Here is a 23,765-nt window from a genome sequence, read left to right on the forward strand (position 1 = left end):
CTATACAGGGCCTCAGCTTCTGACAAAATCTCTGGTGTGCTTCTCAGGCTTTTATCATCAGCCCTCATGAATGCAGGTGGTCTTTGATCTTCTCTGGATAAAGGTAGGTATGTGATCTTCCTTGTCCTCCTCTTCCATGTCCACAGTACTAGAAGGCCCTGTTGCTGGGAGGTTTGGGTCCTGGTTGTCTTCTAAAGCCACAGCCTCTTCTGGAGCTCTCAGGACAGAGCTAGGGCCAGGCTGTGCTCACAGGTGTAAACATATACAATTATCCCTGCCATCATATTTCCAATTTCTATGTATGGTTCTGAAAGCTGAACAGTGAAGGATGCTGATTGGAAGAGAACTGATGGAGGCGGCTGAATTGACTCATTTGAAATGTGATGCTTGAGGAGAGTTTTGTGGATACTCTGGTCTGCTAAAAAGACAAATAAATGGCTCCTAGAGCAAATAAAGCCTGAATTCTCCTTAGAAGTAAAGATGACTAAGCAGAGACTGACACACTTTGGACATGAAGACATGGTCTGCTAGAAAAGACAATAAAGTCTAACAAGGTAGATGGCAGTGAGAAAAAAGGAAGACTCCATTCAAGGTGGATAGGCCAAAACCCTGAATTTGCAGAACCTGGGCAAGGCTGTTAATAACAGGATGACTGGGAGTTTTCCATTCATAAGATCACCGTAATTTGAAGTTGACAGGATAGCAGGTAACAACAAGTAATTCAATGTAGGAAAAATGCTTCAAAACTCCATTCTTTCCCCATGAATTCATTCAAAACATGGAATACACTGAGATCATCCCTATTGGCTTCAAAACCAACCTGCAACTGGCCCCAACCTCTGCAACTGGAGAAGAATATTAAAAGGGGAACATACATGCATATAAACACACACATGTAGGGTGTGTACAGATAGACGAAGGCTATGTTTATATATGGTATTCAGTTGTGAGTATAGACCCTCAAATTCTTCCCAGTGCAGAGAGGTCAAGGAGGGCTTGAGACTGTATGGAGGTCAGGTTGGGGACAGCCAAGATGATCACATTCCCCTTCAAGCACTGATTGAATATATGGTGGGGATGTGAAAAGTAGATGTACAGCTTCCAAAATAACCTATACAGTCCAGACCACTAAATAAATATAATGAAGAAAATGAAGGAAGAAATCCCATTTCCTGAGAGAATTTGAACTTGCCAGAGAAGTAAATTACTCCCAGATATTTGGATTCCTTTCACACAAAGACCTTTTGGCCGCGTCAGGACACAGGTAGTCCTATGACTGAGCTTCCATGTGCAATATAGGGTAGTGATGTGATTTAGTGATTTTCTTGAGATTCTGTCAAGCTGCTCTGACTTCCACTTGCATTTCCTTCCTGCTCTGTATTGAATTATACAACCTGGTGTTTTCTCACACTGTTTGTGCAAATTTTTGATATCCTCCTCCCCCCAAGTCATGTGTTTATTACCAAAATTTATCTAATTTATTCAACTTTTCCATGTTGACAAAGACATTGCTGCATATATCTTTTCTCAGTTTTGCAGAACTTAGCCAGTTACATTTTTATATGTATGCATTGTTTTGCATACAATTTATTTCTTGTAAATACCTTGTAAGCCTTGCTGATGTATCGAAGGCAAACTGCTCAGAACAGAAATTTATTTCCACCTCTAGTCTCTACCCCATTTGCTAACAGTGCTACTTCTCACATGCAAGAACAGAAGTAACTATTTTACAGGGTAGAGGATATCACTGAAATTATATCTGAGTGCCTTAGAATCTTCACAGCTTCTTTTCCCTTTTAGCTCTGTTTGGAGGACGTTTTTAGCAGCGATGCAGGCAAGTGTGAAAATCCTCACAGACAGCCAGCATAGTGTAGTGGTTTGAATGTTGGACCAGGAGTTGAATCCCCAACCAACCATGGAAACCACTAATCTTGGGTGAGTCACACACCTTCAGCCCCAGAAAACCCTGTGATAAGTTTCCCCTAACTGGAAATGACTTGAATGCATATGACAACAACAAGCATAGAAAAATGTGTGCATCCAAAAATTCATACAAAGATATTTAGCCAATGGATGGATGAAGATAAACAATATGTACAATTTGAACAATATGCACAAAAAGGAGCCCTGGTGGCGCAGTGGTTAAATGCCTGTACTGCAGCCATTCACTCAAGACCACAAGGTTGTGAGTTCAAGACCAGCAAAAGGGCCCAAGCTCGACTCAGGCTTGCATCCTTCCGAGGTCGCTAAAATGAGTACCCAGACTGTTGGGGGCAAATTAGCTTACTTGCTAATTAGCTTACTTGCTGTTCACCGCTATGATCTTTGGAATAGCGGTATATAAATAAATAAATAAAAATGACCCACTTAATGAAAAAAGCATGGATTATTAAGAGACAACCAAAACATACAGAAGCAGCATAAATAATATTTAGAGACGACAGAATGAGGAAGGCTAGGGGAACAGACTTGTCAGAAACACAGATTCTGCTGCAGAAATATCAATAGGATTAAGCAATTGATATTTTATATAACAATTACAGATGTAAATCTGATGGTGGGGAGAAAATCATATTGTGTTACTGCAGAATGACATTTTGAGGGGAAGGGGGAAGGGGAACTGGGATGGGATGGGATGTGAAAAATGACAGAAATATGCCAAGGTCAAAGAGTAAACCTAAACCAAGGACACGATTCATGTGATATTATTGAACAGTAATTCCTTCATTCTTCACCACTGGCTATGCTATCTATGGCTGATGGGAGATACAGCCCAACAACATCTAAGCACTGCTTGATTTCCACCTCTGGTAGCGATGATATGGGACAGAATTTATCTGAGGAGCAAGGAATTTGAAAGTCTGAAATGTATATGGAACATCATCTTCTCCTGGCATGTCAGCAGCAACATGCTCTCATGCAGGGCTTAGGCAAGAAAGGAGACTACAGCACCAACAGTCTCTAAAAAAGTGGGCAAATAACACCTTTGTAATTTTTTTAAAATAGTCCTTTTCATGCATTTCCCAAAATACACAGAGAGCTAAAGGAATAGTGGGGATGTGACAGGCATGTGAGCCCCACCCTCTAATGTCCTCATGCATCTTACATCATTAGACCCCTTGTGCATTGGGCATGAGAATCTTCAGAGGGCTTTGTAACCATGCTTGGCTGAAATAATCCAGTTTGAGTTAACTGCCCTGGCTCAATGCTAGGGAATCCTGGAACTGTAGTTTATTGTGACACTAGAGCGGTCTGGCAGAGAAGACTAAATGTCTCACAAAACTACAGTTCCCACAATTATTATTATTATTATTATTATTATTATTATTATTAAACTTTATTTCTATAGCGCTGTAATTATACGCAGCGCTGTAATTCCCTAGCATTGAGCCAGGACAGTTAAAGCAGTCTCAAACTGGATTATTTCTGCAGTGTGTTTTGGACCCTACATGGCTACAGCCCTAATGTAGCAGTATTAGTAACATAAGTGAAAATTATGACTATATGTACAAATTGGTTTAGTCATTTTTCTACAGGTATGGTTCCAAACAGTAAATCACAGACTGAATTGGTGAAAAAAATGTGTTTTAATTCAAGATCTTGACACATAGGATTACTCATAAAACATGAACTGAGGGCATGAGTCATTTAAATAGCTGATCAAACTTGTTCAAAAATAAGTAAAGTTCTGGCCTTACCAACACATTCACCATCCTTAAGTTCATAACCTGATTGGCAGTTGAGTTGTTGAAGACATGTGAAGGATCCAATTGTGTTAACGCAGTGTTCCCCTCTCTTACAGGTATGAGCATCTGTTACACATTCATTAATATCTGAAAAAGGAAACAGATGTAAACATATCATACACTACAGCTCTTTTGGCCTGCAATGAACCTTTTTAAGTTCACTGCAAGCCAAAACCAAAACATCAACCACATGAAATATTTAATAGATTTTTTCCCCAAAAGAAAGGTTTACATGGTGCTATATTCAGCACATCTTGCCAAAGTAGACTAGCATAACATGCTTTCATTTTATAGGTAGAAAGTTATGAGATATACTTCTTTTCATTTTGCACTGTATGATGCATTGATCAAGGTCATGGTGTAAATAACTGATTAGACACAGAAGTTAGGACAGCTTTGATAGCAAGCTTTGCAGATCATGCACAGAATAAAACTAGTTAAGACAGCAAATCAAATTCAGATTTCATGTTCATTAAAACAGTTTTGGAGGGACTCAATCACTGGGCACCACAGGGCACAAAGGACATCCATAACTGCAGTGACAAAAACAACCTGGAGTAAAAGCCACAGAGAAGGGCACAAGCAAGGGGAAAAAAACCCTCTTCATTAAAAGCCATACCAACTACTGAATACAAACAGGAGTTTAGAACTGGATCTGGAAAGACAACTAATGTTTGAGAACATAGTTCTGGGCATATTGCACTTGTGTCAGGTTCCTGGTCTACCCACACAGTATGGAGTAACAGAATCTGATAATCATTCGGTCAGAAGAGCATTCTAGAACCAAGCACGAGACTCTGATTCTCTGAATATGTATTATGCTATTATTTCTTAGAATGTATGCCATGGGCAGGTTTACTTTTATGTATTTTATTGTTTGTATGTATAGCACTGTGTAATTCTACAGTGCTATATAAATAAAGCATAATAATAATAATAACAATAATAATAATAATAATAATAATACCCCACTCAGTAACATTTTTAAAGCCAGGAATAATAAACCATAACTATCTGAAGGAGATGATAAAAAGAGAGCCAAGGTACCAAGCACAATAAACAAGCCATGAATATAAGAATGAAATTTGATAAATATTACCAAGTAGTAAATAAGCAAAACATATTTGGAAAGGATGCAAAATGTGTTGAAGGTTATGATACTATAATATGCAGATTTATGATTTGCAGCATCACTGGGTGGTCTATAGTTGCTAACTATTGTTTGAGGCTGGCACTAGGCCTCTATGGATTACACATCTGAAATAATGAAAATGTTATGAATCACAATGGAAAGCTGATGCTGTCTATGCCTGATCTTACAAATCTGATAGGAAAGTTGTTACCAAGGCACTGTGCAGATAAGTCATTAAAGCTGCCCTGGGGGTGAAGTCGGGTGTGGCATCCATACAACCCATGCCCTGACACTGCCTCCATGGCAGTGTGACTCTATGCAACGCATGGCATCGCGGTGCTCCTCTGGCACTGCTTTTACACAACGCAGTACCAAAGGAGCTCCTTAGAGCTGTGGCTATCATGTCCTTTCCAGGTTGCAAAAAGGAGCCACTTTTTGCAACTCCTTTTTGCATCCTGGAAAGGCAAGATTGGGGCTGTGGCCCCAATCTGGCACAGCTGGAGGTGGCTGCAGGCTGCCCCTTAGGGGCAGTCTGCACAGTTTCCATGTTGTTAGAAGGAAAATACCTGTTGTATTATTCTGTACATGAGTCTACTATGAAGCTACTAACTTTGTCTTGATCTAAATAATAAAGGTTAACTTTGCCTTATTTTCTAAATATAAAAGTTTAGCTTGGTCTCAAAGTGAGTCCTACCAAAATAAATAACCCGTATTTTGCTAGAGAACATAGCTGTTTGGTGTCATTTAAAATAAGATTATTTGAATATGATCAGATAATTTTTTTTGTTTAGGGGTGGCAATGTGATCAAAGATATGATTTATACCTAAGATATACTGATCTACTAACAAGTTATTGGGGGGGGGGGGATAATAGAAACAAAACAAAATTAATATATCATACTCCCTGGCAACTGAAGTACAGAGGCATATTGCTATTGTAAGTGGAGGTGATATATAGTCTCCTTGACTAATACCCACTGATGTCTTTATCCTCCATGAATTTATCCATGCAATATGATGAAAGCAAAGTGCCCATTTCTCCCGAAGGAAAAAGTGTTTGTATATCTATGATTGCTTATAATAAGTAGCCTAAAAGATTACCAAAGAGCCTGCTCATTTTCCCATATAAATATCTTGAGATTCCAATACTTAAGTGGAGTATCTAATTGTCTGGTTTTCATTATCATCACACATTGGATGCTCAGATTGTCAGAAGGAGATATTGGGACCCCAAACAGAATCCAGATTAGCTTTTTAAAAAAGAGAAAAAACTCTCTGTCCCTCAGTCTAAAAGGACAAGGTTTCCTGAGGTATAAGTGGGCTTTCCCTCTCTTGAATTCATTCAAGCAGAAGCTGGACAACCATCTAATGTGGCGATGCTCTAATTTTGGCTTTCTTGCATTGATTAGGAGATTTGAAACTTGAAACTGCATGAAATTCTAAAATTCACAAAAGATTCTGATTACAGGGGGAGGAAAACAAAATGTAAATTGCACTCTGAATCCCCAAGTGACCTTGAACATTTAATTAAAACAAGAATGATAAGGAAACATGAAAACATAGAAGCCTCCAATTATATTTCCCATCTGTAAGATTTATAAATAGCTCTCTCCTAGAAATATATACAAGTCAAATAAATGTCACAGTCTGACTTGTATGTTGATTGATTTCAAATGAATGCAGATTTACTTGTACAAAGAAATGCAATATATTTTTATTTCTGAAAATGTTAACCTGTTCAAAAGGAATCTAATGCTTCCAATGTCTTCTTATCTATAAAAATGTGAAGTCTGATGAGTGCCAGCAAAATAAATAGATAAATAAACAGATAGGTGGATGGTATCAAAGACAGAAATCAAATGCCAAGTTTGGAGAAATGTGTTTGCATCCCAGTCCTATGCACATGATCTTAACTGACTTTCCTTTCAAGCAATTGTGCACTAGAATATTAACCCTCCTATACTTCCGTAAGCTAAATGCTATTTGGAATATCATTGCAGCTGTCACTGTGTGCCCCATTCAGCTCATTTTCATCTTTTCAATGTTGTTGCTTGCAACATTGTTATTGTTTACTGCACTGATACATACTCTTATGTTCATTTCTAAGCATTAAGGTCCTGAATATGTTCAACATATGGACACATTAATACACTGTGAACTGAGGAGAGCTTTTTAAATAAAAGATTTTAAAATAGATAAATAGATTTTCTGATATTTACTTCATCATTGAACCTGTGAACATCTGGATAGCATTATGGAAAGGAACCACAACATCATCAGTCAAACTGTTTCTGAGTACTTGCAGAACTCCCCAATATCTATTTATTAATTGCATTTAGTGATCTTTCTTTAGGTATTAACTTTGCGTATATTAATAGGCAGGCTATCCATTGCAAATGTCTTCCTGTAATCATTTCTTGGCATGGGTCCAGGTACATAAATATACACAAGTACACACTTGTGGTTGAGTGCTTTAGTTCTTGGTTCCCATCAATGCACAGTCTTGAATGTACAAGTGGTGGTCCTATGATCCTCTAGATTTTTTATGAACTACTCATGCCATCGTTCCTCACCACTAGTCAAGTTGCTGAGGGATAATAGCCAATGGTCTAACAATGGAGACTATTGCTCACCTTTTTAAACTGGCTCCTGCCTCCGAGGCTGGAGCCGGGATGCGGAATGGAGGCGGGGATTATCGCTCACTAAATCACTGCTGAATCACCAGCTGGCCTCAGCCCAGGTCCAAGCTGGGTCCCAGCCATGCTCTGCCAGCACTTTGTAGAAGCTTTCAGACTTCTAAAAGTGCTGGTGGAGTATGGCTGGGACCTGGCTTGGATCCGGCCTGATGGTGGCCGGCAGTTCGGTCATGATTTAGTGAGTGATAATCCCCACTTCCATCCTGTGTCCCAGCTCCAGTCCAGGAGGTTGGAACCAGTTTAAAAACGTGAGTGATAAACTCCAATATCTGGGAAGGACAGGTCCCCCAGCACCTGCCCCTGATTTAACATGACATGTGTGTCTCCAGTTGTTAGACTTACAGGATCACAGCACTGGCATGGAATACTAGAATCTAGTGTTAGTCCAAATCTTGACATGAAGGAAAACACACTAAACAACTCAAGAAATGGCTATCCCACCTTTGCTTAAAGACCTCTGAAGAAGAGATCACCCCCCTCCAAGACAGTCCATTCCACTGTTGAATAGTTTTCACTGTCAGGAAGCTGTTTAATTTCCTTTCTTGTAATTTGAATCCATTGGTTAAGATCCTATCCTATGAACCTGCAGAAAACAAGCACACACCATCTCCGCATGATAGTCTTTCCACTGTTTGAAGAGGTGTCTCACGCTTCTTTTATTGAGGCTAAATACACCCAAATCCCTCAACCACCTTCTAAGTGCTTAGTTTTCAGATCCCTTGCAATCTTGATCACTCTGTTCTGTTTGCCCAGGGGCAGGCAAAGTACAGCCACAATACTAAGACAATTATGCCTGCTAAAGATGATGGCAGCAGGAAAAGAGGCAGACCGCACTACACTACAGGTGGATAGACTCACTCAAGGAAGTCACAGTCCTGAACTTGCAAGTAGAGCTCTGGGAAGTACCTCTTTCATGGGGTCTCCATAAACCAAAGCTGACTTGACAGCAAGTAACAACAATAATATATTGGGTCAGACAGATCCCACAGAGGGGCTGGCTTAATGGCAAACAGCAACTACAGCTGATATCATTGAATCATAGAACTGTAGTAGACCACAAGGGCCATGAAGTCCAACTCCTTGTCTCTGAGACTCAGAGAAGCACAGCAGTTCCCTGAAACTTCAACTAGCACTGTGGGACCTGGCAACTATGTCCTTCTCTGAGCCATGGACAAATCCCACAAATGGACTTTATAGTCTGTCTCAACTAGAGTCAACAGACTAATGTCCTATATGATATATGCCCCTCAATCAATTGTTGAATGGCAGGTCAACAGTTGCATTAATCTTATTGATTCAGTAAGTTGCTCTCACTGGAAAGAGCCAGCATAGCACAGTGGTTTGAGAGCTAGACTAATAATAAATAAATAACACTTTTATTTATACTCTGCTTTTTGTTAAAGTAATCAAAACAGCTTACAACAGTTAAAATAGTACATCCATATATACAAAGTATCACCCCCCTTAAAAAAGATTAAACAATGTAAGATTTAAAATTACATAACTATTAAAAACCAATAACAGACTACAGCTCTGGAGACCAAGGTTCAATTCCCCACTTGGCCATGAAACTCACTGGGTGACTTTGGGCAAGTCAAATGCTATCAGCCTCTGGGGAGGGCAATGGCAAACCACCTTTTAACAAATTTTGCCAAGGAAATCCCATGATAGGGTCACCTTAATAAGTCAGAAATGACTTGAAGACACACAACAACAACAACAACAACAACAACAACACATCTCAGTGGAACGAGCAATTCAACTAAATCTCCCAGAATCCCCTAGCCTGCCTGGCAGTGGCAGAGCTGTGATTCCAAACGGTAACTTTTCCAGGTTTGGGCTCGACACTATAGAAGCAGACAATGGCCTGTTACAGACAGCCAAAATAAAGTTGCTTCGAGTCACAGTGGAGGCATGGTGTTTCAATGATGCATGCATCCTAAGAGTCCAGAAGCCACACCAAAGCCACATTCCAGTCCTTAGGGCTGGAGCATGGCTTTGGTGCGACTTCTGGACTCTTAGGATGCATGCATCATTGAAACACCATACCTCCACTGGGACTCGAAGCAACTTTATTTTGGCTGTCTGTAACAGGCCAATGAGAGTTCAGCATGTATTCTGTTAATTTACTTCTCACTACACCTGGTCTTTAAATGCTTTTATAATTTAACTTAAGGAAAATCAGTGTGCAATATTCTTCTTAATTCATCCATTCTGGAGGCATGTCTGACATACTGACATTATTAAAAACTTTAAACATTAAAAGCATATTATTTGAAAAATTCTTTACATTTCTCCTTCAAATACATCAAGATGGAACACTAAAACAGATTCGCTGGCCAAAGATTCTTTATGGTCCCTTCAAGGACTGAGACATCAACCCAATAAATTAGAAACCATAATATGTTTGTGGTTTCCCCTGTATCCAAAAAGTCAAAAAAATCTTAACAATGGCAAATGTACTTCATGCAGCACACGTACCCTCTGAGGCAAATAGAAGGACAGGAAACACGTATAGTGGGAATATGTGTCAGAAACTAAGTTCACTATCCTGTATATCTTCTTTTAAACTATCATAATTTGTGCTCCAGCAGGGATGAGGCAAAAAATAACCAGAAGGCACATGTGTCTGTTTGAGAGAACAGCCATTCCTTCCATGTGTGAAGTTTTAAAAAGGCATGTGCTGTGTCTTGTACCATTAGAAAACTTTTTACCTCAACTACAGCATGAGGAAGACAAAAAAGGAGTAAAGCTTGGTCCCCAGCTCCAGTGCAGCTAGAGCATCTGTGCTGTGAAAAAGCGCATTCATTTTTGTGCATGGCATCATAGCTGCTGATGTCATCTGACCCATACAGTGTCAGAAGGTTATGCATCAGCCTCAAGATCCAAAAAAAAGTCTCCCCATAAGTATAGGAGGAGATGTTCTTCAAGTGAACTGGATTCCCCAAGGCTCCAAGCCACACAAACTTCACTTCTTGTGATATCACTTAAATATCGCCACTTAGCTGGGCACTAATTTAATTATTTTAAAGTATTTATATGCTGCCTATTACATACAACATACTCAGGTGAAGCACAGCAAACTAACACCTACAGTACCATTGTAACTTGTGCAATATGGCCAGCAAACTATAAATTAAAAATTGAAACAACAGCTGACACAGTGACAACAAAAGGAGTGTATGTGTTATGGGTTTAACATATGAATCAGATATCATCTCCTGAATAGTCTGAGGTCTGATGGTAATGATTTACAACTGCTATTTCCTGGAATGTGACTAATCACTGTATCTTCATTGTAAGCCAAGTACCAGGTTTAAATTATACATTGTTGTTGTATAAAACCTGTATGCATAATGGGAGCTTCTACCCAAACAAATGCATAACAGCATTCCATGGCATGATAAGAACACATGTGAACTGCAGATTTCCACTCTGTCCTCCAAGGACCCATCTATCAATCAATCTTTGTAAGATACTCTGAGAGCTGCTTTTGACTGGAGAGGGGATAAAAATGCTTTAAACCACTGGTGGCAGAGTGCACCCCCCAGATGTTGCTGGACTGAAACTCCCATCATGCCTAGCACGCATAATTAATGGTGGTGAGAGAAAATGGGAGGTGCAGTTTGGCATCATCTAGAGAGCCACATGTTCCCTGTCCCTGCTGTAAAAAGAAATAATTTACCCAATGTAACAGATCAGCTTTCCATTTCAAACACTTACGTACTTGCTAGGACCATAAATAACCGGATAAAATCACCAGTGTTACTATGATCCCCAAATGGGATATCAGGGTTTAATTATGTGACTATTAAACTGACCAGAGAGTGACAGAGCCAACAAAATGTTACTCTCAGTATTATAAATTAGTTATATATTTTTAAAATCAGTGGTTGGGAGAGTTATCTTTTGGACTACAATTGCCCAAATTGTCTGACTTAGTTGTGAGAGTTGTAATACAAAGAGAAACTTTACCATGCTCTTTTCCTTCTCTCATCCTCACCCCATAGGCACATCTCTCACTATACAGATTTGCATGGTTTCATGAGATAAATACATGGATATATCTTGCCAAGACTACAAAACAAAATGCAGTAAATGTCAAATTGTTCAGACAAAGGCAGGTGGTAAAACATTTGTGTCACTATAACCCATTTTCTCTTTTCTGCTGGAGTTCAACCATCATAGCTCTGAACTTTTAGGGCTTTAAAGATCTGAAGAAGTCATTGCTAAGGCAAAGACAAACAACACAGAATTGCTGATGTTAAAAACAGTTCCAAAAATGGGGGATGTAATTTCACAGACTGAAACACAGATAGAGAGACATATTACAAACAAGAGCAAGCGCTGAACACATTGCAGAGCATGAAGACTGATGGTACTAGAGTGAATTATTCACACCTATCATCTTACCAACACATTTTCTATGCATGTTGAGTACAAAGCCCTCTGCACAGATAACACTGTGGTTGACACAGTAGAATGATCCCAATGTGTTCACACATAGTTGTCTTCTGGAACAACTGTGAATACCCGTAAGGCACTCATCCAGGTCTTTATCAACACATCGTAGTCAGAAAGAGAGAAATAAAATTATATTAAAATTCCTCCTGGGATGAAATACGATTTCTTCCATAGCAGAACACTCTAATTAACAATGTAACTGAGTTACAGTTCTATAATTTTCTCATGTTAAGTTTCCAAATCACTGAACTTATTCAAGGATATACAGTAAGAGGAAATGGATCTTCATCTGGATCCCTTTGTATTCTCATCTACAGTGTGCAGAATGCTTCACCTTCTGTTTCTTTCGTAACTGTGGTGTTCTTTAAGTTTCCTTTTAAGTGATGTACCAATGGGCCAGCCAGTGTGGTATAACGGTTTGAGCATTGCCTTATGGCATGTTCAAATCCCCACTCAGCTATGGAAACCCACTGGGTCACACTCTCTCAGCCTCAGAGAAAGGCAATCTCCCTGAACAAATCTTGCCAAAAACCCTGTGATACATTCACCATAAGTTGGAAACAACTTGAAGACACACAACAACAACAACCACCACCAATAGGCCAGAAAGTAAAAATCATGGTGTGGAACGTGCTTCAGAGCAAAAGAAGAAACAAATTAATATTTCCTTTCCACTATTAATTCTAGAAGACTAGTCACAAAATGCCAATGGAAGCCTGCTTTGCATGATACTATCTATAATATCTAAGGCTGAACTACTGCCAAGTACCATCTCATCTATTATAATACAAGTCTTTAAATCAGTTTTGGGCAACTGCTTGGAGGCAGGAGCCAATTCCCCCCTCAAAATCTGGACCAGCACAACCTGATGCACCTGAAGTGACACTAGCACAATTTTTTTGGCTAAAAATGTTTGGAGAGGTGGCTCTGGAAGGGTTGCAAGTTGTTACATCAGAGCACAATTTTTAGTTCCTTGAGGGCAGAATATAGACTGAAATTGGGGTAGAAAAGGATTTAAATAGGTGGGTGTATTAGGGTCCTTTGGGGGACTGCTGGTGTGGGTACATATGGCTCCCATATGGTCTGCAATTTTCCCACCCTGATTTAAATTAATCCCAGTTTTGATAATCTCTCATGGAAATGCCCTAGAATTGGGGTATTTTCTCCATGCTCTCTAGCTCCACATTTTGCTTTTTAAATCCACCTTTGTTGTGCCATAGATGACACTTCCTAATTGCTTTGGTATGATCATCAGGGCCAGTCCTACCACTGGGCAAATTGAAGTAACCACTTCAGTCTGAAGATGTGGGTGGTGGGCAGTGGCTCTGCCAACCTTGCAGCTGTTTTGCAGGAACTTCAACCTGACAGTCGTGTAAGCTTCTCTATAAAGCCGTTGGAAGGCACAATGTTGTCAGGAGCAAAATATCTTGGGCCAATGACCTTTCATCCAAATAATTCCATATAAAAATAGTCTCCTTTTTGGGTGTTTCATTTTACATGAGACTTTAAGTAATGAGCACAAGTGGTCACAAAGAAGGCAGTGGATAAGATATTTGTCTAAAGTTCAAAACACCTGCAGAAATAATCCAGTTTGAGACCGCTTTAACTGCCCTGGCTCAATGTTAGGGAATCCTGGGAATTGTAGTTTATTGTGGCACCACAGCTATCTGCCAGAGAAAGCTAAATGTCTTACAAAACTACAGCTCCCAGAATTCCCTAGCACTGAGCCAGGGCAATTAAAGCAGTCTCAAACTGGATTATTTCTGCAGTGTGTTTTGGACCTAAGACTTCTCCCTCCCTAACTGTCATCTTTCGGCCTCTGAGGAGAGAGAGGCGGGCCCAGTTCCCATCAGGGGCTAGCTGAAGAGAAGAGCCCTCCCCCGGTCCATCTGCTCTTGGTCCAGGCCTCAGACGGAGAGAAGAATGCTGGACCTGATTCCCTCCCCCCCTCACCATTCCCTTTCCCTTTGTGTCGTGTCTTTTAGATTGTAGCCTGTGGGCAGGAACTGGTCTGTACCCCCTCTATTGTAAACCGCTCGGATTCCCAGTGATGGGCGGTATAAAATAAAACTATTATTATATTATTATTGATTTATTATTAATATTATTATTTTTTAAGTTTGGCAGGTGATGGAGGCTATACATCTATAAGAAGAATGGTGTGTAAAGCTACTTTGAATCCCATTTTGGGAGAAAGATGGGATAGTAACTAATCAATTAATTAATGGGGTGCACTGCATACAGTATTGGAAGGGATGGGTTGAAATTTTTTCTCTTCAGCAAAATCGACAGACACCTTCCATAGCATAGTGAATGCTGATATCTATTTCACTCTACAAAACTGAGAAGACAGAACAATATTTGCGTACCTTCACAAGAAACCCCATCAGACATCAGAGCAAATCCTGGCAAACAAGAACATTCAATTCTCCCATCCACGATATTACAAGTGTGCTTGCAGGGACCATTATCTAGGAAACACAATATTTTAAAATGCACAGGGAAAAAAGTCAGTGTACAACTCATATTAAAGTTTCATAGCTTTCTTCCTCTAATTATAATTCTTGTCATCACACCAGACTGTAAAATGTAAAAACAAGCAATCTATTCCTGTAACCTTAATCACTATGTACAATCCTTCTTTTATAGGCAACCACACCTGTGTCATTCACTCCCATCTGTGAGTTTGAAATTACCACGTACAGCTGTGTTGCTTTAACAGTCCTAAGTAGCTTGCATGAAATAGCCTTGAATTTGGAAGATACCCTCAAATTACCTCAGCATGTTACCTTATGAGATTGTATCCATCTCTTTCTTTGGACTAATACTGGGGACAAAGAATGTGTGGACATGAATTGAAAATAAAACAGCCAAGGAAGCTTTGAAATTCTTTACAGTATTGTTTTAAAAATAATAAAACAAAAGCTACTTCTCCAGCTTGCCTCTAATACATACCTTTACACCTATCTTGCTCTTCATGTAAATCATTGACTGTCACAGGTGGGTTCTTCAATGTTTCTGGTAAAACAGTGGTTTTGTCCCCTAAGGCAGTGTTGGGTCCTTCTTCAAAATCTGTTTATTTTATATTGTACAAAAAGAGAGGCCAGTCAGCTCTAACTGCATTGCTTTCTACTTGAGTTAGATTCCAAGTCAGAATTTCCCAACAGCATTACAGCTAATATGTATAGCTTTGAAGAAAACATGAAAACAGCTCTGTCCTATTGTGGGATTCCTTGGTGGTGTCTTGGGATTAAGGTAGATATTATTCAAAAAGTCTGACTAGACCAAAAGCAATCCACGGTTATTTGATGGCTTCCATGTCAGTGAGTGTTGGACTGCTAGTGACCAGAGTTTGAATCCCTGCTTGGTCTTGGAAACAATGGGCAAGTCACACTCTCTCAGACCCAGAGCAAGGGAAATTGTCTCGGAACAAATCTTGCAATGAAAAACTCATGATTCAGTTACCTTAGTGTCGCCATAAATCGGAAATGACTAGAAAGCCAAGACCAGCACCAATGCCAATGGGAAGTGAATCTACTCTAGGTTTAAGTCTGAACTTTAAGGGAACTATCCAACATACTGAAGTTTAAAACAGGTTCAGAACTTTAGATACAAAGGGATCTTGTAGCACCTTTGAGACTGTACGAAAGAACTGATATTCCAGACTAACATGGTTACTGTATATATTTGTGTACAAGTTGACCTCATGTATAAATCAGGGGAAGGTTTCAGGGTCAAAATCATGGATTTTGATATGTCCTGTGGATAAGTCGAGGGTAAAACTTAGGCAGCTATAACAAAGGATGGTAAGGGGGAAATGCCACTTCTGTCCCTCCTTTTCCTTCTCTGGATCTCTCCCGATCATCTAACGCTTATTCCCAGGTGTTGGAGGAGAGGCTTTAATATTAGATTGAGAAGGGAAGCAAGTGAAGTTAAAAAGGATGGTTCTTTGATGGGAAAAGAAGGTTTGCAAATTGGATTGGGAAAGGAAGCAAGTGGTGTTAAATGGAGAGTTTCCTAAATGGGAAGAGAAGCCTTGCAGATCGGACTGGAGAGAGAAAGAAGAATTGTTCAATGGGGAGTTTCTTCCTTGGGAAGGGAAGCCTTGTAGATCAGACTGGGAACCTATTTCGCGCACACATGTGCGCACACACACATGAGATCCACCCCAAGGCACCAAGAGTGGGGATCAGGCTTGCTTGTTTCAGGACCTTTCCAAGTAGTATTAGCATATTGACCCTTGTATAAATTGACCAAGGATTTTAGTGTCAATTTTGGGGAATAAATTTCTCAACTTATACTTGAGTATATAAGGTATCTCTCTGAGGACTTTGGACAGTTCCTTTAAAATTCAAAGTAAAATCTTCTCCACTAACATGGGCCCTAACAGCTGCTGCTCAATGCAAGGACATTCTCAATCTAAGCACCTAAGATCCTTCCATTGTATATAGAACCTTTTTGATTGGAACCTAAATCATTCTGTATTCATAACAAGGTACAATGTGGATTTAATTTATGGAGTAAATGGATAATGAACTACAACATAGATTAAATTAAATTAAGGGTATGTTTATGCTTTTCAATAGTATGAGCTCTGATAGAATTGTTATCTGAAGCAATGACAGTCATGATCCACTCAAAAGTGAGCACCTGAAAATCAAAACACATTATAGGGAGCATTCATATGGTATATCATTTCAAATTTAGTAATGTTTAACTTAATACTGGCTGGAAGAAATCCAGGGGTTAGCAATTTAAAATTTTAAGTACCTTTTTCAAGCGTTTGAAAATGCAGACATGTAGAGGTTAATGGTTAGAAAAACCATAAATAATTTTTTGGAAAGAATACAATAATTAATTTCTAAATTCTAAATTATCTTTTACAAATCAAACTTTAAACATAGGCTATCTGTCGGGGTCGCTTTGATTGTGAGTTCCTGTATGGCAGGATGGGGTTGGACTGGATGGCCTTTGTGGTTTCTTCTAACTCTAAAAGCCTAGTTGGCAGCAATGGCCAGGAGGGAGTTTGAAAATTTCATTTGCTTTCAGTTATACTCCACCTGGGGAATGTGGATCTAACCCAAATTATAGATGCTGTATTGTATCCAGGCTGTACTATATGATGCTACTTTTGAAGAAAACTCCAAAACTATAGTTGGTGCAAAATGTGGCCTATGGAATCCATATTCAAAATGGGTAGCTGGATCACATGGCACTATTACTATTTGTTAGAAGGTCATTCATTGTTCTGGTTTTGATCTTTAATGCCCTAAGCATTTTCCATTTTAACTACATGATAGATACCCAACGCATTTACAAACCTGCCCAAGTGTTAATAACTCTGCTCAAGACCCTACTCACTGGAAAACTATTACATGTAGAGGCATTAGAAACATGTGGGGCTTTATCCTACAGAATTCCTTTCCAAGAGATATATGGATGATTCAATCAGTTAGAAAGATTTTTAAAAGGCATTTACTTTTGGGGGGGGGGGCTTTTACTTGAAAGGTGGGAACAGACATCCACAAACAAACACATGTATATTGTTTTGTTAGTTACAGAAGGTTGTTGCTGTTTTTGCTTTGGTACATTGTACTGTATTGTAATCACTTCAATCTTCAATTTGTTTAAATTTGTTTTATTCCTTTACAAACTAGTTACACTGATACAGTATTTTCTGTTGTAACCCAACAGGTAACAAAAGACTAGATTGAGACTGGGAAGACTGTAGTCCTGAAAGGCAGCTAAGAAATATATTAATAAACATGTTTGGCTGAGCATCCACATGTGCCTTGTCATCAACAGAGGTACACTGAATTCTATTCCCATGTGAACTACTGCTTGGTAAATGAGGAGAAATTAAAGATGAAAGTATAGTTCTGACAGGGCCAGTACAAACGTTCTCAGTTTGGTGTCTGGTTTATTGTCTCACCTGGATTACAGCTGAGTCCGTCGTCCTGCAAAGTAAATCTTGGGAAACAGGAGCACTTGTAGGATCCCACTGTGTTGATACAGAGATGTTGACAGAGCTCTCCAGGATAGGCAAGGCACTCATCCAGGTCATCTCCAGGTAAGCTATTTGATAATTCGGCTTCATTACTGATCGACAAAGCTTCATTGCGATCTTCAGTCTCTGAAACTGCCAACATTTCAAAGCCATTAATCATGATAAGTCACCAAGGGAAAATGCATTCTCTGTACTCATAAGCGACAGGACTTTGAATATTAGCAAAGAACTCATTAATCTGACAGACCTTGCCTGAGACAGCAGAAATATCTTCCACACACACACAACACCATCACCATGGCCTGACCCATCTTTGAATGACATTGGTTGTAATAACACAGATTAATGTGATATGGCAACATCTGAACTATGGATACACTTATGTGGTGTGCATCCTCTACCCCTCTACAGTGGAAACTGTAAAACAAGTTAAAAAATTGCTAGTTTTATATGAAGATTGGTTTACCCTCCAAATCTGGTAGCTAGCCACAATCCCTTGAAAATCTACATTTCCTATTTGCCATCAAATTTTGATGGTGTGGTTTATCACTCAGTTTCTGCAATTTGCTGGTAGGTTGTGGCCAGCAATACATTTGGGAGAAAGAACATTATTTCCCAGACTAACCAAAGTTGCCCATGGCCCTTAGACCTCCCAAAATTGTGCAGTCCTAGTTTACCCCTACAACGATTCAATCAAACAGTGTAAATTAGTACACAGAATAAACAGCATTAAAAGCAACCAGGCATGTGGGGTGCTTTTGCCTCAATTCAAAAATGTTAAATATGTAGGTGCTAGCTCACAAAGATTGAAGTACAAAAGCCACGAAGGAGGCAAATCCTAACAGAGTTTCACAGAATTAGCTTCATTTGCCACACACACATACCAAATACACAAAGTAAAGATGAAGGAAGATATGCACACCCAGGAGAGGTGATCTGTTTTGAATAGAGAACATCTTGTTTCACGGTCTATCTAGATCCTTGCCTCTAGCAAGCTCTGAGCATACAGACACATGAGAGTGCATTAGGCAAGTTAGCTCTTCTCCATTCTGCTTTCCTTGCTTATAACAAGTTTGGCGGGGGCAGCAGTGAGGCTTCCTCATAAAGGTTAAATGCAATTGATCATGACACCAGAGAGAGGGAAAAATCAGAGAGCAGGAGAAATGAACTTTAAAGCGACTATTGATTAAAAGGAATTGCTTTAGTTCTTAGTGCACAGCTCATTTGGTCAGCAAATGTACAGGGCAATGAAAAGAAAGAAAGCAAAACGGATTTGCCTCAGGCCATATATAATAGGCAAGGGCTACCATAACTTCAGTATTCCTAAAACAGATTCCATACCCTTTCTCAAGAAATTGACTTTCTACCATATAAAAGCTAATCATTATATGTTTATTGCATGGTGATCTACTGGCATATTGTAACAGGAAGGGAAGGGAAGAGATGGCAAGGGATGATGTCTTAGTAAACTTCTATATTAGCTTTTCTCACTATGTTACTTCCCCTAGATGTGTTGGACTACAAATCCCATCATCCTCCAATCAATATGCTCAGAGCAAGTGAAATTTTCACATAATTTTCTGGCTATGCTATGAATGCACACTGACACCACAGAAGCCACTTGAAATCCAGTGACATCTACAATAAAGAGGATTATTCTAAAAGTAGTGTTTTTGTTCAAGTCATGCTTTTAGCGTCATGATCTGTAGAGGTACACATCATGTTATTAAAAAATCAGGAAAAAAATAACAAAACAAAATAAAAACACACATATAGAAATTACAATTTTGGATTTTTTTTAGTAATTTATTTATTTGTCAGATTTCTAGTTTGCATCTTATGAGGATGCTCTTCACATATTAAATAGGTAAAACCACTAGTAAACTATTTAAACCATAATGAAGAATGGAGTAAGTAGCAACAATCAGATAAAAATAGATGAATAGTTGGATTAAAATGTGCTAAAAGCAGTAGAAAAAAAGTAGTGTACAGTTTTAAGAAGGACAGAAAGGAGACATTATGGTACAAGGAGCTGCAAGAAAGTTGCTATAATTAAGAAGGCACTGGTATTCCATTTAGATATTAGAAAAGCTTTGGAAAACAGTTCTAGGAATACCAGTTTACCATACCTCGCATTAATTCCTCCTTCAGAATCCTGTCAAATCCCACATCCTGAATCAACTAACAGTGTAATTTTATACATAGCTAATTAGTACCAATTTCTCAGGGACCACCTGCAACATTTTCTTGCTTGATTATTATTATTATTATTATTATTATTATTATTATTATTATTATTAACCTTTATTTATAAAGTGCTGTAAATTTACACAGTGCTGTACATACAATCTTTTTAATTAGACGGTTCCCTGCCCTCGGGCTTACAATCTAAAAAGACATGACATAAAAGGAGAAGGGAAAGGTGGTGGGGGTAGTAGGCTAATACATATAAAGTACATAGCAATACAGAAAATGGTTCGATAAAACAGGCATCAAAAGAATATCAAATAGCAAGTGACAAATTATGCAATGCCTGGGAACGCTTCTCTGAACAGGATGGTCTTCAACTCTGTTTTGAAGCTGGTTAAAGAAGTGATGGCTCTTGCTCGCGGGGGAAGAAGGTTCCAGGAGTGAGGGGCAGTGAGTGAAAAGGGGCGAATCCGAGATGGGGCAGAGGAAATCCTGGGCTGGGACAGCAGACCTTGACTACCCTGGTGGGAAGGTGAGGAGAAAGAAGGTCTGATAAGTAAGGAGGGGCCAACCCATGGAGGGCTTTAAACGTCGACAGCAGGAGCTTGTACTGAATATGGAAAGGGAGGGGGAGCCAGTGAACGGATGCCAACACAGGACAGATGTGGTCAGAGCGGTGGGCAGATGTGATAATGCATGCAGCTGAATGCTGGACAGAGATTAAAGGACGGAGGTGAGAAAGAGGAAGCCCAGCCAGGAGGAAGTTACAGTAATCAAGTCGTGAGATCACTAGGGCATGGACCAGGATCTTGGCAGTGGAGGCGGAGAGATATGGTCGGATTTTGGCAATATTGTACAAAAAGAATCTACAAGCCTTGGCTGTGCTCTGGATCTGAGGGATACACGACAGAGAAGAATCAAAGATAAAACCAAGACTGCGGGCTTGCTGGACTGGTTGAATAGAAATGTTGTCCACAGAGACAGAAAAGGAGTGTTGAAGGGTGGGCTTAGGAGGAAAGACAAGAAGCTCCATCTTGGACATGTTGAGCTTCAAACGCCGATGGCGCATCCACTGCGAGACAGCTGTGAGACATGATGAAACTTGCTGTTCAAGCCTTGGAGAAAGGTCAGGGGTGGAAAGATACAACTGGGTGTCATCGGCATACAGATGGTAGGAAAAACCAAAAGAGCTAAAGAGTTTACCTAAGGACAGTGTGTAGAGAGAAAACAGAAGGGGACCCAGAACAGAGCCCTGGGGAACTCCAACAGATAAAGTATAAGATGGTGATTTTTCTCTAACCGCTGTATAGACACTGTCTTATTGCCAGTTACTGACTCTTATTTCAACATTTGGTGATGTGTCTTCCACTACACCTGAAACAGAAAGCTAATTTATAGGGCGCACGAGAAGCCATGTGGCTTAAGCAGGTCTATTTTCTTACAATGAGGAACTACTAGTGGTTCATGAGGAAGAGCTGGGTGTTTCAGAAACCAGCCTGCAACATCTCTAACTCAATATAGTCACTTCACTCCATCTAATGGTAGGCCTGGCCTTGTCATTTCTCATAATGCACACTGCAATTTATAGTCTTCCTTTCCCCTTCTTGTCTCTTTCCCCACTCCATCTTTTACATTAAATTACCTTCTCAGGCATAGAATTGCCTTTCTTAGGATATTCTGCAAAATACCATACACACTGATGGTGTACAATAAATAATAAAAACAGTAACTTTCAGTTGTAATGAGCTATTGATCACGTATGAACGATTTCAGCATTTTCTGCTATTTGATTGTTTGCCAAAATATCTATGCATTTCCAAATAACAAGGAAACTTCCATCAGTTGTGGAGCAAAGCAGAAAGGCTTGAAAATATTACTTTTTCTTTTTTTCCTTTTTTTTGGACTGTAATTCTCAGCAACCCTCAGCCAACAACATTACTGGCCATGCTGTTTGGAGGATTATGGAAAAGTAACTTTCACAGACCTTACCAAAAAATACACAGGTTTATTTTCTAAAATTAATTAGCAAGCTTGTTGTGAAAGTACAGTTCTCAAAAGGATTGCAAAGGTTTATCACGTTTCAATCATTTAGTGTCACTGCATATCTAACACATTGCAGTGAGAGAGCACATTGCTCCAGCCTTTAAAAATGTAGAACGTTCTTATGTTTTTGAAAATTTACCTTAAAGAAAGCATGGACAAAAAGATGAAGCAATGATGGTGGTGGATGGACACAAATCTGAGAATTATTTCAAAAAAAGGAAGAGACAAGAAAGAAAAAATAATAACAATAGCATGATATTGTAAAAGGCTTGTGGATTGAAGAGACATTTAACCTTCTCTGTCAGAGATTTCTGGGGCAATAACAAACTACAAATCCCAGATTTCCATAGCACTGGGCCATGGCAATTAAAGTGCTGTCAACCTGAATTATTTCTGTAATGCAGATGCAGCCAGTGATGATGATGATGGATACATAGATATATTGTATTGGTGTATTGTTAAAATGGTAATTTTATTCTATGTGTTAGCAAAACCTATAAACAGATGCAGAGAGATAAAGGTTCAGTCCTTATGAAAATGTAACATCCTAATGGCCACATGATGCACTGCAATAAATGTGTGGTGCCTTATGTACAGTGTAATGTAATGTAATAAAACTCAGTGCCCAGAAATTGATGCCTGTGTTTCTCTCTAAGGGCATATATTTGTTAGTATATCTACCAATGCATATAATAAATAGCTGAAAGAGTACCAGAGAGCATGCACACTTCCCATGTAAATATCCTGAGATTACAATACTTGATGGTAACTCTGACTCTCTGATTTAACCACCATCATGAACTGGGTGTTCAGGTGACCAGAAGTTGATAATGGACAAAATCCAAAGTCCTTAGAGGGAGGAGTGCAGGACCACACATTTTCACTCTGGTTTATACCTAACGACTACTATATTTATAATCAGCTCTCCATAGCCATGGATTCTGCATCCATGGATTCAACCAGCCATAGAATGAATATATGTTTTAAAAAATTGAAAAAGCAAACCTTCCTTTTGCCATTTTCAAAATGACCTGAATAGACTAGAAATCTGGGCCAAAGCTAACAAAATGAATTTCAGCACAGAGAAATGCAAGATACTACACTTAGGGCGGAAAAATGAAATGCACAGATACAGGATAGAGGACACCTGGATGAATGAAATTACATGTGAAAGGGATCTAGAAGTCCAAGTAGATCACAAGTTGAACTTGAGTCAACAGTGTGATGCGGCAGCTAAAAAGGCCAATGTAATTTTAGGCTGCATCAATAAAAATATAGTGTCTAGATCAAGAGAAGTAATAGTGCCACTGTACTCTGCCTTGGTCAGGCCCCACTTGGAATACTGTGTCCAGTTCTGGGCACCACAATTCAAAATGGACATTGAGAAACTGGAGCGTGTCCAAAGGAGAGTAACTAAAATGGTGAAAGGTCTGGAAATCATGCCCTACGAGGAATGACTTAGGGAGCTAGGTATGTTTAGCCTGGAA

At 39.3% G+C, this 23,765-nt stretch overlaps 1 protein-coding gene across 3 annotated transcripts in view; it reads right to left on the reverse strand.

The window, feature by feature from the left end:
- Nucleotides 1-23,765, reverse strand: part of FBLN2 (fibulin 2) — a 208,492-nt gene that overhangs the window by 28,803 nt on the left and 155,924 nt on the right. For all 3 annotated transcript variants that reach the window (XM_042452149.1, XM_042452150.1, XM_042452151.1), the window contains 5 exons: nt 17,971-18,177; nt 14,994-15,110; nt 14,408-14,509; nt 11,988-12,128; nt 3,699-3,833 (listed from right to left, as the gene is read on the reverse strand). In XM_042452149.1, the coding sequence (XP_042308083.1) occupies nt 3,699-3,833; nt 11,988-12,128; nt 14,408-14,509; nt 14,994-15,110; nt 17,971-18,177 (702 nt within the window). The remainder of the gene's footprint in view (nt 1-3,698; nt 3,834-11,987; nt 12,129-14,407; nt 14,510-14,993; nt 15,111-17,970; nt 18,178-23,765) is intronic.

This window comes from Sceloporus undulatus, chromosome 2, assembly GCF_019175285.1.
Source record: "Sceloporus undulatus isolate JIND9_A2432 ecotype Alabama chromosome 2, SceUnd_v1.1, whole genome shotgun sequence".
NCBI classification, from domain to species: Eukaryota; Metazoa; Chordata; class Lepidosauria; order Squamata; family Phrynosomatidae; genus Sceloporus; species Sceloporus undulatus.